This window comes from Halichoeres trimaculatus, unplaced genomic scaffold (assembly GCF_033239565.1).
Source record: "Halichoeres trimaculatus isolate MK-OKI-2021-1 unplaced genomic scaffold, fHalTri1.1 fHalTri1_scaffold_1, whole genome shotgun sequence".
Lineage (NCBI taxonomy): Eukaryota > Metazoa > Chordata > Actinopteri > Labriformes > Labridae > Halichoeres > Halichoeres trimaculatus.
This window is the reverse complement of record NW_027437179.1, coordinates 11,976,570-11,993,722: the sequence shown is the minus strand read 5'-3', so window position 1 is coordinate 11,993,722 and position 17,153 is coordinate 11,976,570. Positions and strand designations below refer to the sequence as shown.

The following is a 17,153-nucleotide window of genomic DNA, read 5'->3' as shown; positions in this document are numbered from 1 at the left end:
AAAGTCCATGTCTACATCAGTTCAGAGCTTTAACAGATAAAAACAGCAGCAGATTCAGGTCATACACTTTAGGTAGAAAAAGCTTCATTATCTCAGTTATTCATTCACATTCATACAAATAAACACACACACAGTTTGGGTTTTGGTTTGTTGCTTATGGACACTTATTCAGGGCTCAGAGTGAAGTCCTTCTTCTGCTCAGATCTGAACTCTGTGTTGAAGACAAAACATGACTTAATTTGTTTTCCCTGTCAGTGAAATCTAAGCTCAGGCTCTTAAATGAATGGACAAATGTTTCAGCCTCTTCTGAGCTGAAGGTGCAGACACAAGTCCTCTCTCAGGACTCTCCTGGTTGCTTTAAAGTCACCTGATCCTTCAGGTGTGATCCGTTTCATTTGGTCTGAACTCCTCAGTTTTGAGCTCTGTTATAAACTGAACTCAGTGAAGGTTAAAGTTTAATCCAGTTTCTCTTTAACTGGGTCATTTAGATTGAAATGTCATCCTCTACTGGTCTCCATGTCTTCACAAACACCTGATCATACACAGCCAAGAACACGCCAGAGCAGCCGACTTCACAGGACCCCAGAGTCAGGAGGTGGAGAGTTACTCTGCTTTTGAAGAGCTTCAATCTGCTCTTCAAGCTCTTGAATGTATTGAAGATTTTGATTGTTGTTCTGTTGGATGGAGAAAAAGTAAAGAAAGTTGAGACTCTAAACAGGAAATTCACAGGAATCAGTTGAATAAATTGAATTTGCACATTTGAACTTACCTTTCTGTACCTCCAGAATCCAAACCCAAAAATAGCAAAAACAGGAAGAAGAACTCCAAAAAGAATCCATCCAACAAGTGGCCCTGGATATGAAAACATAAAGTGTGTATGCTGCAGGAACACTGATGTTAGCTCTGATCTGATTCTCACTTTGCTCCTGCTCGTCTGCTCAGCTCTTAGCTCGCTTTGACTCTTACTCTCAGTACAGAGGAGGAGGATGGAGCTTCATCCTGTTTCTGAGACCAGACTTTCCTCCACAGTTTGTTTTTCAAAACAACAGGAAAAGAAGAAGAAGAAGAAGAAGAGGATTTTTTTTTTGATTTTTAACAAAACACTTTATTCACAATAAAATTCAACAAACAGCTACTTTAGGTTTATCATCTACTCAGCACAGAGAATTTTTCAGATTTAGTTTTCCATCATGTACTTCACACAAAATGTTTTTAAAGCCCCACAACAGTAAAAATTCATCCACTTTTCCCATGGCCTTGTGGAATTGAAACTCAAGCCTCAGCCTGGCTTTAATGTTGCACTTCCACAAGGCCACAGGATCTAGCCCTGATCCACCTTGCAGCCTGTCTCTCCGAGTGAGGTAGATAGCCATTTTGGCTTCACCAATTAAGAAGTTTAAAATTTGGCACTTAAATTAATTCTTCCTGTTGTACTCAATGCAACAGACAAAAGTAGGGCAAGAGAATACAACATCAAAAAGATTAAAAACTCCAGTTAAAAAGGTAAAAAAAAGGATGAAGTCTCCTGCACTCAGTAAAAACATGAAAAACATTCTCAGACAGACCACAAAAAGGACACTTATTTAAAACAGAGGGGTTCATGACTGATAAAAAACTGTTGGTGGCGATCGCACCATGCAAAATACTCCACTGGAGGTCACCAGTTCTTTTTTTCAATGGAGGCTTATATAAAACTCTCCAGTGAGGTGTGTGTCCCACCAGTCGGTCTGTCCACACACACAAGGGTCTGTCATTCAGGTTTTTCTTATGGATAACTTTAACACAGTTCATGTACAGCACCTTTATGTCTGTACTGTGGAGCGTCATCTTTTTCACTCCACTGACAGCCAGGAGGGGACCACCGAGGTCAGAGAGGTTGAGGCAGAAGGTAAGATCAGGGAAAGGGTCTGTGGGCTCAGGCTGGACTCGCCCCTCTCCGTACAGCTGAAGGAGGTGTCTCTTTTTTTTCCACAGTTTCTGTATCTAGAGCTCCAGGCTCCTCTTAATCAGTCTGGCGGAGCGCATCCTTATCATAGTACCCACAGCCTCCACGACCAAAAGATCTGGTCCTGCAGCATCCACCAGCTGTTTCAAAGTTACCGTCTGGGAGCCAGTCAGTGCCCCCATCAGTCCTGGAAGAGAGCTGCAACACACATCCAGTCTGGCACCATGAATTAAAGGCTCCATCAACAACCAGTGCAGAGAGTCACATTTCTCATTTCTTTTAAACTTGAACAGGGTGCATGATTTAAAAACACCCTGATAAAATTTTGGTAACCCATTTAACTTTAAAAAATTAAGATCAGTTAAAAACAGCGCAGCATCCAGCCCCAGGTTACTCACACGCCTGAAGATGCAGCTGGCCACATCCCTCCATACTAAGTCTGGAGGTCCTGTGAGGTACCTCTGGACCAACTGTATTCTAAAAGTGGCTGGTCGACTGGCCAGGTGGACAAGGCCTTGGCCCCCCTCCTCTCTGGATAAAAACAGCACAGACTGTGGCACCCAATGAAACCCATCCCAAAAGAAATTCACAATTTTACTCTGGATTTGAGCTAAAAGGCCTGATGGTGGGTCCAAACAGGCCAGCCTGTGCCAGAGCAGTGAGGCCACCAGGTTATTTAAAACCAGCACCCTCCCCCTGTAAGACATCTGTGGGTGAAGCCATTTCCACTTATCGAGCTTGTTCTCTATTTTTTCAATGATATTGTCCCAGTTTTTTCTCATTATGCTTTCTTGTCCTAAAAAAACACCCAAGTATCTGAAACCATCCCTTTTCCAACGGAAGTGTTGAGGGAGAAGTGGCAGACCTCTGTGCCATTCACCCACTGCAACAGCTTCACATTTTTCCCAGTTTACTTTGGCAGCAGAGACTGCAGCAAAGCTTGCTGTGACATGAGCTAAAGTGTCAACGTCCTGCTGGTCTTTAATTAAAACAACAACATCATCAGCATAGGCAGACAAAGTAATGTTACTATTAAAACCAGGTAAAAACAGACCTTGAACACTCGAGCGTGTTTTCTGGAGAAGGGGTTCCAGGGAGAGTGCATAGAGCATCCCCGACAGCGCACAGCCCTGCCGAACACCTCTATACACCCTAAAAGGGGCACACAGGCTGCCATTTACCTTCAGCACACTCTCAATGTCTTTGTACAGCACCTGGATCTTAGTAATGAGACCAGTGCTGAACCCAAACCTCCTCATTGTCTCCCAAAGGAAGCAGTGCTCAACACGGTCAAATGCCTTTTCTTGATCTAATGCGATCAAGCCAATATTTAAACCCAATGAACTGGAGACTTCCAAAACATCCCGAATTAGGTAGATATTATCTACCATGGACCTGCCGGGTACACAGTACGTCTGGTCCCAATGGATGACCTGCTCCATAGCCTCTTTTAGCCGATTGGCTATAGCTTTGGAGAGGATCTTATAATCAGTGCAGAGGAGGGACACTGGGCGCCAGTTTTTTTATCTCCTGTAGATTTCCCTTTTTTGGCAGGAGGATGATGATGGCTCTCCTGCATGAGAGAGGCAGAGAACCAGCAGCCATACATTCATTAAAAACGTCCAATAAGTCATTGGCAAAGATGTCCCAGTAGGCTTTATAAAACTCTACAGTTGGGCCATCAATGCCTGGGGCTTTGCAGCTCTGCATGCTCTGCAGGGCCACGTGCAGTTCCTGCACAGACAGAGGGCTCTCCAGCTTTAAGTTGGTCTCCTCAGAGACCTGAGGCAGTCCATTGCAGAACTCCTCCATGAGCTCCTCGTTCTCCTTGTACTCACTGGTATACAGAGCAGAGTAAAAACCCAGCGCTCTCTGCCTGATCTGGCCTGGCTCGCTCAGTTCCTGCCCTGTGTCCGACTGCAGTGAGTGGATCGCCTTCCTCTGACTGTTCTTCCTCTCCAAGCTGAAAAAGAAGCTAGAGGGAGCATCCATCTCCGTGATGGTCTGGACTCGGGACCTTGTACTCTGGTGTCCAGCAGGTTGGCTAAAGCCATCTTTTTAGACTTGAGAATTTCAACATATCCTCGATTTCCTGTGGACTCACTCAACTGCTCTAGTTCCACTACATCAGTCTCCAGATCTCTGATCGATCTGGTGATGTCCTGTGTAACATTGAGAGTGTGCTGTTGACATAATAATTTAATCTGGAGCTTTCCGTGGTCCCACCACTGTCTTAGACATGTAAAATCATTTTTTTTCTGCCTAAAGTCAGTCCAAAAATAAATAAGTGCCCCTCTAAAACTATGATCCATGGTTAAAACTGAATTAAAATGCCAGTAGGTGCTTTTAGGTAAAATGTTTTGAATAAAAACACTACATAAAAGCAAAGAGTGATCAGTAAAACCCATTGGTAAAATCTTACATGTTTTAAAAATATTAAAATGATGCTTCAAACAATAGAAACGGTCAATGCGTGCTAATGAAACCCTGTTTCCACTAATGTGGGACCACATGAACTGCCTGGAGCTTGCGTGCATCCTTCTCCATACATCCACCAGGCCATGGGATGAGACCAGCCGTCTTAACGCCTGCTGGGATGCTGGATGAGGCTCTGTGTGATCGCGATCTAAAAGCTCATTTTCTGTACAATTAAAATCCCCGCCTAGAAAAACGTAATCAGCTGACCCACAATCCTTTAATTTCTCTGAGACACTTTCAAAGAAATGTTTCCTCTCTGCACCGCTGTTTGGAGAATAAATATTAATAAAAACTACATTAAAATGCTCAAAAACAGCTCGCACTAAAAGGCACCTCCCCTGGATGATGTGTTGCACCTCTGTAGACTTTGGGGTAAAAGCTCTGGAGAACAGAAAGCCCATCCCCACACTTTGTGTGGTGTGGTGACTTAAAAACACGTCTCCTCTCCACTCTCTGCGCCAGTCCACCTCATTGCTGTCATCACTGTGTGTTTCTTGCACAAATAAAACATCCACTTTTTTCTGATTGACTGTCTCGTAAACAAATGCTCTCTTTCTTTCCTCTCTGGCCCCGTTCAGGTTTAAAGACCTGATTTTAAAAGTGTTCATAGTGGGTGAGAGGTTTAAAACTATACTAATAACAGCCAATAAAAAAAAAGCATCAAATTTAAATTTGTCATTTTTAAAAAAATGTTTAACAAATTTCTTTTCTGACTTTGAACATTATTTTCTTCAGTCTAAATACTTCTTGGTCAGTGAAGCCAGATTCGACTTTTGTCTTAATGTGGTGTCTGGCTGAATGATAAAAACATTTTTGTCTGGGAAATAATGCTCTAGATTTACACCCTTCATACATTTTGTCTGTTGCAGGAAGGTTTTAAACATCTTGGCTGAGTACACCTGCTCCTGACTGGATAACTGAGTGTGTGTTGGTGAAATGTCACTGCAATCAGAGATCCAGCCCTCGCTGTCACTGATGTCAGACTGCACCTCCAAACCACTCATCTGTTTACTGGCCTGTTTGCTGGCTTTAGCCGCTGCCACCACATTCTTCCTCTTACTGCGCCTTTTTTGAGGGGCAGCAGAGACCTCACCCTCCATCGGCTCTGTAGCCTCACCTGTCTCGCCTGTTACACTAACCTCACCCTTACCTGAAACTCTTGCCTGACTGCAGCTCACCACCTTACCAATTTCACCCAACTGTTCTTTAGTCACTTCATTTTCCTCTCCTCCCTTTGCTCCACACACCTCCCTCACCTCACCTGCCTCACACACCTTGCCTGTCTCACCTGCTTCTTTCGCCTCACCTGTCTCACCAAACTTACCTGTATCACCCACCTTGTTTAACTCACACTCTGTCTCACCCTCCCTCAGTGCGCACAGCTCTCTTCTCTGTGCTCCACTCCCTTCACCTGTCTCTCCTATGACACTCTCCCCCTCTCCACTCACATCATCTCCTGCCTGTTTGTCGCTGCCTGGTTCAGAGGCTGCTGCAGCAGGACTGCTGACAGCTGCCTCCTGCAGCTCTGCAGCAGGACGCTGCCCCCCGGCGCCGGCCTTCCCGGCTGAAGCGGACCGGGTCCCGGGGCTCAGGCTGCGCAGCGGAGCGCAGCTCCTCTGCGCCAGGTGGAGTCATGCCGGCTCGCTGAGGGCATGCTTTGATCGCATGTCCCTCCTCACCACAACCAAAACATTTCATGTTGGACGATGTAGCAAAAAGCACATAATCAAAATCATCCATTCTCACACGAAACGGAATATTGAACTCCTCATTCCTGTTGTTCAAAATCATAAACAGTTGTCTCTGGTGGGAGACAACATGTTTTAGGAGAGGAGACTTACAGCCTGACAGCACCTTTTTTATGGGGGAAACCACTTTCCCATGCCGTGATAATTCTCTGCACAAGAATTCATCACTGATGAACGGGGGTACGTTTGAGAGTGTGATCTTCGTTGCTGGCAGAGTCAGTGGGAGCAACTGGACGAGCAGTCCATTCACAGAAATGCCAGCCTCGACCAGAAAACGAGCCTGCTCAACCTTCTCCACAAACAAAACCACTGCACCGTTCATCCGAGCAGCAGATTTAACTGCCCCATGCCCGATCACCTCACCAACGGCCAGAGCCACTTCCTCCACGGTGCACGGAGAGCCCGCAGCAACTTTAACGCCGTGCTCCCGTGTCAGCTGAGAGAAGCCTCCGCCGCTCACCACCATGACCATGCCGACCTGCCAGTCAACACCTGGCCAGGTAAAAGCACACAAATTCCCCCAAAACTGAAATAAACCCGACAAATAAAGACTCAAAAGACAAACACAACTACATGACTGAACACACAGAAAAAAAAGACAGAAAAAGATGGAAAAAACAAAGCTCAAACTTTCCTCGCTCTTCCGCTCTCCTTTCACACTCCTCCCACAAGAAGAAGAAGAAGAAGAAGAAGAAGAAGACCAAAAAAGGGAAAGGAGCTGTTAATCTTGTATCTCTACTCTCCTCAGCTCCTCCTCCTGCACCTCCACCTGTGTCTGGACTCATGATGGAGTCCCATCACACAGAGCTTCATCATTTCTCATCCTTCTCTGAACCTGTGAGGTAGATTTAGTTTCCTGATGATGAAGTCTCTCCTGGGTGAAATATTAACCTGGGTTTGTGTTTCTGATCAGGAAGACTCAAAGATGACCACAAACTACAGATCGCTGTGATTCTCCTGGAGTCACTAAAACTCTTCATCTTTCCTCTGTGAATCCACAAAGTTCAGTCTGAGTCAGAGTGAAGCTAAACTTTGACTCAGCCTGAAAACAAACCCTCCATCTGTCTTCATCCAGGAAGATCTCTCCATCAGAAACAGGCTGCTGGAGAAACTGAACCAGATCTGAACAAGACCTGAGAAAATGATGGGCTCATCACAGAAGGATCTACTGAGTGGTTCATGACACGTTGGAGGGGCGGGACCCAAACACCAAAACCTGCACATAGCTCCACCCCTGACAAGCCTCTGTCCAATCAGAGTGAAGCAGCTTTGTGGAGCAGGGAGCCTTAGAGCGACAGCAGCTAAAGAGCAGTGTCTCAGACAGAGGCTGAAATGAGGGTTTATAAAACACCAGGGCCTGTAACCACAAAGCTTCTCAGAGTCCTCTCAGAGAGATCCTAACTCAGCCTGAAAACTCCTAACAAGAAATCTTATCTTCAGAGTGATTCAGGAAGTTTCTGAGAGCAGCTCTGAGCAAAGAGGAGACAGAAACTTTGATCTTAGTGAGGAGGTGTGGTTGACCCTGTTGATAGGTATGACACATAGTGCGTCCCAAATCGCATACTTCCATACTCAAATACTCAAAATTTTGAGTATACTGCGTAAAAATGAAAAGCAGTATGCATAGTATGCGAAAAATGAGTATGCAAAAGTACCAGGATGATGTACTCAAATCGGCCCGGATTTTGAGTATGCAGCTATGGACACTCATACTCATTTCATCCTCTGGCAGCAATGTATAAATGTAACTTATTGATGTTGTTTTTACACGTGTTGTTTCCACCAAGCACCATCAGCTGTTGACGTTGTGTATGTGGTGTAACTTGTTTTTGTTTGTTTTGTTCTGCGAATGATAGGCTATGCCAGTGTTTCTCAAATCTGGTCCTGGGGACCCCCTGCCCTGCATGTTTTAGATGTTACCCGACTCCAACACACCTGATTCAAATGATCAGCTCATCATCAAGCTCTGCTCCAGCCTGATAACGAGCCATTCATTTGAATCAGGTGTGCTGGAGTGAGGTAACATCTAAAACATGCAGGGCAGGGGGTCCCCAGGACCAGGATTGAGAAACACTGGGCTATGCTAATGCTAGTTGAGCTAACAGCTATCTCGAATGCTAAAGCTCGTTGGGCTAACAGTTACCGGGGCCTTAGCATTACCCGGTGAACCAGGTAAATATAATAACAAGCGGGTTAGACCCTGCACAGTGAATACATGACCAGAAGCACCACTCAGACATTTAATTTGTGGATGTATTTTAACTGCCACAGCGCCCCGGTAGCTCTCTTGGTAGCTTCAGTCAGCTGCACCGACCCCCATTAATAAACTCTACACCACTGATCGTGTTATTAGCTGTGTTTGATATACTACTGAAAAGGCTTTGAAAATTCGCTGGCAAATAGTGGCGGTGTTTGGCGGAAACCCGCTGGAAGCCGGTCACAATTAGACGTAGAAGAAGAAGAGGTTGACATCATGTCGTCATTTCCGGTAAGTACGGCGCTCGGCAGTATGCGATTTGAGACAGCACTACACCCTCAAAATTTGTGCACTAAGCCAGTGAGTATGTAGTATGCTTAGTACACTCAATTTGAAAATTTTGAGTACACAGTATGGAAGTATGCGATTTGGGACACACTAACAGTCTCCTTAAAGCTGTGATTGGTTGGTGGGATTAAGAAAAAGATGAGGAAAAAAAGCGCTCTGTGCCCCCAGTAATGAATAAACGGTAAAATCACCAGTATGAGTGTTCACTCTTAGGATCTTAAAGTCCTCCTCTCTCCTCCTCACAGTTTTTCACCTTAGGAGCTCTCTTAAGGCTCAAGACACTTTGTGAATAACTTTAATCTTAATGAGAGAAAATTCTTATAAAAATCTTAGAATCTGAGAAATTTTGAGATTTTTCTAAGAATGACGTCAGTGAGAGCTACTTTTAGTCTTAGGATGGTTTGTGAATACAGGCCCAGGGAGAGGAAAAATAGAGATTATTTTACTATGGGGGCACCAGAGGGACAGAATAGAGATCAAAAAAGCACAATACACCCTCTGTTTTAAAATGAATAACATTCACAGATTTAAATCATTTTAATATAAAACAAAATAAAAAGACTACCAGACGATTCAGCAGCTGGATCTGTAAACACAGAGAGTGTTTTTAAGACAGCAGCAGCAGCATTATAAAGGTGAACTGAGCAGTTTGAGATTCAGGCTCAAGATTTTGGGGATTATAGACAATAATTGGGATGTATCATGGAAATCTACACCACACATTAAAGCTTTGTTTAAGAGAGCTTCAAGCTTCAGATTTAACATGTGAAAATGTCTGACTACTCACAGCTTTAAACGCATTGTCTGACTCTCATCATGAAGGAGAACAGACACAGTGAAGAAGTTCAGACAACACCTAAAACTTTACCCTGAACCTGTGTTAGTAAAGATTTCATTCAATCATTAACTTTTCAGAAAAACATGAAGAAAATCTGCTCTAACAATAAATTAATCTGATATAAAGCATTGGTTGTTGAAGGTGTGGATGGTGTGAGGGCTCACTGTGTGGATGATACACACACTCAGTGCTCCTTCATTAAGCTCACCTGTCTGATCTAACTCACCTGTCCGTCACTCACTTTGTTTCTGAGGCTGTCACAGAGTTCAGTCTGATTCCTCTCTGAGCTCACAGATACTGATGGAGCTGTGATGGAGCACATTTTACTCACAGCTGTTTCTAATCAGACAAACTCTTGGACTGTGAACAGGTCTCTGACACCAACACTCTGTTCTTAGTTTCTAAATGTGCTCTGTACTTTTTCAAAGTCTTTATGAAATAAATGATAAAAATCTTCAGAAGGTAAAGTAGATGTGAGAGCAGCCTGAGGAGCTGCTGGACCCCAAACATCCTGTACATCCTGCAGAACAAGCACAGACTGCAGAGCTGGAGAGAACATGAGCGGCTGATCTCTGTAAACCCCAAAGTTCAAATTACTCCATTGGACTAAGATTTGAAAACTTAGACTGAACAAAACTCTCTCATCACTGTGCCAGTGTCAGTCCTGCTCCTGATGCTCTGAGTGTGAGTGAGAGGAGGCGAGCTGCAGGCTTCAATTATCTGTTTTGGTTTTGATGGGGTCAGACTTAAACTCCAGCTTCTGAGAATAAACCAAAAACCATGTGACAGAAATATGACGTCTGAGGCGCTCCTGAAGTTTCTCAACATGCAATGCAGGGAACAATGAATGAAGGAGGCTGATGAGACAGGGAGCTTTACTGATATGAAGATAAACTGCACTGTGCTGCTCTTCTGCTCAGAGACCTCACACAGACTTCTGTCAGAGAGTAAATACACACCACAAAACTCTGAAAAACACATTCAGAGCAGCAGCATGAAGGAGTTTAATCCAGGAATATTCAGACCTGTGCATTAACTACAGCAGAAGTTTTCTCTGCATCATGATAAAAAAAACATTTCTAAAATAATCTTATTGTGCAAAATAAAATCCAGCAGTGTTTTAGTGTCTCAGTAAATAGTTTTTTCTCCTCTGTTCACTGTGATCAGGTCAATGTTTGTGTTTCTGTGTCAAACCAGTTCAGTCAGCTGCTCCACAGTTACTCCTCATAGTTAAAGTTAGTGAGAGGAAAAGTTTCAAACTACCAGGTCAACTGGAAGGACTTGTTAACATGAACACATTTAATTCAGAGCTGTAGTTACACATCCAAAGATTATTTCTTTTTCATTCTGCAGCAGTTTGGTTTCCAAATCAAGAGTTTCATGGTGCACAAAACAAAGTGACAGAGAGCAAATATAAAATAAGGAGTTAGACTGGGTGTAACATCAAATAATTCTAATATCTGGGTATAAATGTTCCTATAAACTACATGTATCTGTTGAATGTGCTTTCATAAGATGGATTTATGCACAGAAACTTCTGAAATACTGAAAACACAGACCTGAGCTAAAATCAGATGGAAACACACAGACCAACAGAGTGTGTTCATGTGACCAAGCACAGGTTTGACAGAGAAAAGTCTCTTTGATATTTTCTCTCAGACATTATTTGTTTCCTAAAAACAAACTTAAAGATAAAGTTGTCAGACTCACCACTCATGAACACGTGAATTTTAGCCTCAGTCCTGTGGTTGATCTCTTCCTGTGTAACTACACAGCTGTAGTGGTCGGTCTTGGTCACTGTAGTTTGGAGGACGATGTCGTAGCTGCCTCCTCTTTCTGTGACCTGAGCTTCTTTAGCAGGAAGGATGTTTCCAGAGCTGTCCCTCCACTCCACCACAGGTTTAGGAGAAGCTCCTCTGACAACACACTGAAGCAGAGACCATTTCTCTGTGTCTTCAAGTATCGTAACAGATGGCTCAGGAGCAGCACCTGAGCACACAGCACATACAGACGGTAAAGCAGTACAAATATGACACTGTGACAGAATGAGGACGTGGTTTCATGCAAATCAACTTATAACAAAGTTTGAAACCTCTTTAAACTTTACACTATTCTTGACTCTCATCAGGACAGAAGCTCAGAGACTGTGAGCATTCAGACAAGCTCTGGATCTGTTTCTTAACACAACATTGTTTTTGAAATTCACGGTACAAAGTTGTGTTAGATTTCAGTCTGCTTTGTCTTCAATAATTAAGTACTGGAATAAATTAACCTTTTGTTGAGCTTAAGATACTCTGTTTTTTTCCAAATTATTTCAGATAAATATTGCAATAGTTTTATTGATATTTGTTTTTATGATCATTCAAAATCAGAATCAGAATCAGAAATACTTTATTGCTGCATTCGACAGGGTGGAATGGGATTATCTTTTTGCCGTGTTTGGAAAATTTTACACAGCTTCACAAGCCAGTGTGCATACTAACAACAAGTGGTGTGACTATTTTTCTCTAACACGTGGAACACACCAAGGATGTCCACTCTCTCCTTTTATTTGCCCTGGCAAAAGCTCCGTGGTGTAAACTGGAGGCACTTTCTTGCACTTCATCTTCTTTTTCTGCTCTGCTGTTTTCTTCTGCCACAAAAAATAGCTTTTACACAGACAATCCTGTTGTTTTTAATACTCTTAAAGTTTGGCAGGAATTAAGGTGTGATTTTAAGTTTGTATCTGCATCAGTTTTTGCTCCTATATACAAAAACCATTTATTTCCCCCATTCAATGTTGGACTTGACATTTTTGCAGTGATACAGTAAATGTATCAAGTATTTTTAAGATTTGTATATAAATGGGGTGATCTCCACTTTTTCTTCTTTATCAACTTCATATCATTGGGCTACCTTAATCACATCTCTTCAGATACTTTCAAATCAGGCGCTTTACATCTACTTCCTGTTCTAATTTCCCTTTACTTCCCTCTAAACCTCCATGGACCTATGTGCTTTTTTAACCTACATCAAAAAGCATTAATTTCCAAATTATTTGTCTCATTCACAGATAGCAGACCTATAAAAGCTAAAGCTAAAGCTAAGTGGGAACAGGAGCTGGGTACGGTGATAGGTGTGTGATGCTGGGAGGAAGTTGTTGACAGAGTTCAACTACCACTACGTGTGCTACACTGTAATTTACTCAAACGTCTCAGTTTTTAGAGTTGAAACTGATGATTTCTGAGTAGGTTTAACTTTTGTTACTGTTTAAGTAAGCACAACTTAAATTCATTAGTTTCTGAAGCTGTGTTTTGTAACCGTAAGTGAGAAGGGGACACAGTCGATATGAGACCCTGCTGTACTTCTAGACATGCAGCAGTGGCACAAGCTGTCTGTACTCATAATGGCACAGACCGTTAGGCTGTGTGTCACAGGGTGGACCACCTGTTTGTGCCTCTTGCAGTATTGATCAGCTGTCAGTGCTCTACATGGTGTGGACTGACTGTGTCAAAAATGAATAAATATATCTTTTTAAACTAAATTTCAAAATTGGCCTAAATAGCATGATAGTCCCATCCAACATTTCATTTATTAATGTCTGTGGCCCCTGAGGAAAAATATTTTAATGTGCAGCAGGGTCTCATATCTACTGCCTTCCCTCCTCACTCACGGTTACCAAAGTTATGAAATTAGAGCTGATTTTTGTTGTAACGCCGCTTTTAACCATGAGTGAGGGAACGCTGTGGATATGAGACCCAGCTGTACTTTTAAATGTTATTTAATTTAGTTGTTTAGATCTGATTCATTTTTTATGATAACATTTATTTAATTCATGAGGCAAGTTTATTGATATCACATATCAACACATTATGTTTTACAGTGATATACAACACTTTTTAACATTACTTTATATTATAATTTGTAACAAATAAGCACTAGGTTAAATTGATTAAAGACATTCAGTAGAATGATTTTCCGTGATAATTGTAACAACCTAAGATGTTGAGTTAGATTAACTTAAGTTTTCATATTTCATTGTTAAGTTTTTTTGGTCACTGGTTTACAAGCATTTTTGAGTAAACTCAACTTATCTGGGTTTACAGTGTACAATGTATGGTCCAGAACAGTCAAACAGGACAAAAGGTGAACTTCTTGAGCATTTCCACAGAATTAAAATTCTCAACACTTTGAAGTAGATTGACCAAGAAAGCTTGGTCAGATTTTATATCCAGGTTTTGAGACCCTGGATGTTGTTCTGATAAACTAACTTACATTTACAATTACACAGAAACTGTTCTGAAAGACCAGTCTGATTTGTCCCTTTATTGTTGAAGCTGGAAATGTAAACTGCAGGCTTTGTGGTAAACTCTATTCTACAACTAAGTGTGATTTTTAATGTCAACATTTAACTAATAGAATTTTTTTTTTTTTTTTTTTTTTTTTTACTTGGCTAATGTAACTGAACCCAATGTAATTCCTGGTGTTGTGTCTGAGCTCAATTACAATGAAGGTGTTTTTAAATCATCTTGATATTAAACAACTTGTTAAAAAAAAAATAAAAAAAAAACTCACCAGGGAGGTGCACAAAGACGTCATCATGACTCTGATGGCAAAACTCCTCCTGTGTAACTATACACCTGTAGTTGTCACTCTTGGTCACAGTAGTTTGGAGGATGATGTCATAGCGGCCTCCTCGCTCTGTGATTTCTGGATCCTCAGCAGGAAGGATGTTTCCAGAACTGTCCTTCCACTCTACCACAGGTTTAGGAGACGCTCCTCTGACAACACACTGCAGCTGAGACCAGTCATTTGTTCCATTAATTTGCTTGGTCGATGGTTTTGGACATGTGCCTGTATAAAAAGAATAGATTTAAGACTATTTTAGAGCAGTTTCAAAATTGTAACTCAATTGTTGTCATTACACTAAATATCGGACTAACCATAATCATAAATTCTACACATTTCCACATTATATCAGAGCAGGTCAAAAAAGTCACCAGTTTCCCAAATGTGTTACATTTACATTTTCTACAAACTGAGCGTTCTGTTTAATAAAACTAAGAAAAAAAAGTAAAAAAAATTTGGTGTTTGTTGCTTAATGTTTATTCCAAATATGAATCTGAATAGTCCTGTAATTGGTAGGATAATATAACAAGTCAGTTATAGACTTTACGGCGTGTGAATGATACCATACATGTGTGTCTGAACTCAGGGTACACCTGTAAGACACGGGGCTGATATTCCAATCTGAGCTCACCTGAGCAATCTTCTCCTCTGTCCTTTAATCTCTTAATATGCGGAGGTTGTACGCGACCAGAGAAATTCACCTCAGGAAGAATTAATACATACAAACTGTAATTTATTGTGTCTGTAAAGTCAAATTACACACGTTGTACCTCGTTTGAGACCGTGAGGGCTCGAACATTCCGTAGAAAAAGTAATTTCCAAAAAATGAAACCTGACTTCACATCAGTCAGCTTTCACTTTGTAGCTGTGATCCGTCGATAGCTTTTTCAGCCACCCTGACAATCCACTGTTAAATGTGTTTCCAGGACTGAAACTGAACAATTTTAAACAAACGTGAATGATTTTGAGGAAAAACACTGTGCCCCTTATAACAAGCCTATGTTTGCCAAACCACGGGTAAATAAAATGATTAAATAAAGCTCAAACCTGTCGCTGGAAAGGATTAGAGACGTCCGCTAAACTTCGGATACAGTTTATAATTGTTGACGTTAAATCGCCAACACACTTTTGACCAATCATATGTACTGTCTCTGAAATCAGTAAACGCCTCGTGAGAAAATGAACCAATCAGCATTTTTCTACAATCTACAGGAACGAAGCTTCTGGAACTTTAACCCCAACAGCCAATCAGTGAACAGCATCCTCCACGAGCACCTCCTTTGTCTGACTGATGGTTGTAATCGACCAATGGAAAGCCAGTACAGAGAAAACACTCCGAGTTCATAACCACCGAAACCACCTGCCTGACCATAAACAGAAGTTACCGCTGACGGACTTTCTGTCATAGTGGGACGTTTTCATATCAGAAAAACGTTTCTTATGTTTGGTTTTAGACTTTATTAATCTATGCTAATAGTGACAATCATAATATAAGTTCGTAGTCTGTCTTTTTACTGTTCAATCAAACACGTAGACAAATTTTTATTCACTTATTTCATCTCATCAGAAAGGTAAAATATCTTCTTTTGGTAACTTTGTAAAAGTTTACAGAACTCTGTGGACACCTGCTGGACATGCTCTGTACTGCACTTTCTAAAATATCTCAGAGCAGCTTCAAACTGTCAACATGAAACTTAACACAGACATTCGAGACAAGTTGAGGGAAATATTTTGTGAATTTCAGTCTGATAGTCCTTATTATGATTATTTCATTGTATCCAAAAGTTAAAAACAGAGAAAAGAATTTTTAAAAATATGTAATATGTTCATTAAATGATTTCCCATAGTGCCTACATTGAAGATTTAAGTCATGATAATGTGCTTACTGACACCTCAGAGAGTTTACATTCACAATGACAAAATGAACAGTTATAGTATTTTTAAGGTCAAATAATCAAAAACTAGTTTGGATCAGTGTGGGGAAAAAAGGACAAAAATATACATGATTTTGTCAAAACTCAAGCAGTTAAGATACACTCTGAAAGAAAAAAACAAAACATAGTCAAGGTTAGAGAGCTTTGGTAATATATTAACATGGCATACAGGCATCACTGTTATTAAAATAAGACATTTCATACATTTCATTTGACTCCCTAAAAGATAAAATAAAGTCTCTGATTGAAGAAACAAGCTTCATTCTGTAGCATGAGACTGCTTTGTGTTGTTACTGTAAGATTAGTGTTAAATGGTCAGAGCAAGTTAATCATTCTCTAATGTCAGCCTCAAACCTTTATAGGAAGTAATTTATCTTACCCACTTTATAGTACAGAGTGAAATACGTGATCCAGCCCTTTTTTTGTAAACAGTTCTGCTGCACAGAGATTATAAACAAGGACTAAGAGCTCACCTGGCTTTGTTTAACAGTAAAAAAAAAATATAGCTACAAGCTTATTTAAAGCTTTTTGAGTAAAATATTACATCTTGTTTCATGAGCCTGTACCAAAAGTAAATCAATATAAATAAAATAAGAAGTATTTATGCCCACTGCTTCTTTAAAATGACCAGAAACCATCTTTAGTTTCATATGATCAGCATTTTTTACTCAAACAAATATTCAATTGGTTGATAAGTGATTTTTGTTTTTCATGATTTTAAATGGCTTGGTTTAAAATTATTTGTTCACCATACAAACCTTATTTAATAAACTCAGCCTGAGCTCACCTGAGGCTCTTCAGTCCATCTGGAAATAAACTTTACCGTTTTAGAGTAGTACAATAAATCTACAAGTGCTTATGTGAATATTTAATATCTATTAAGATTATTTGTAAGTAATTAAATCAAACATTTTTAAGTATTTTATCAAGTATTTTAATGAAATCTAACGTGTTCTGTGCACAACTCAGTGAAAGTGTTTGAGAGCTCTGTGGACACCTGCTGGAGATTCTCTGTACTGCACTTTCTAAAACATCTTAGATCAGCCTCAGTCTGTGC

General features: G+C 41.0%; 1 protein-coding gene across 1 annotated transcript in view; it reads right to left on the bottom strand.

Annotated features, from left to right (window-relative positions):
* The window catches only part of LOC141809239 (hemicentin-1-like), a 56,430-nt gene that overhangs the window by 16,477 nt on the left and 22,800 nt on the right, over nucleotides 1-17,153 (bottom strand). The window contains exons 6-7 of the mRNA XM_074696196.1: nucleotides 14,109-14,387; nucleotides 11,265-11,543 (exon numbers count right to left, since the gene is read on the bottom strand). Of these exons, the coding sequence (XP_074552297.1) occupies nucleotides 11,265-11,543; nucleotides 14,109-14,387 (558 nt within the window). The remainder of the gene's footprint in view (nucleotides 1-11,264; nucleotides 11,544-14,108; nucleotides 14,388-17,153) is intronic.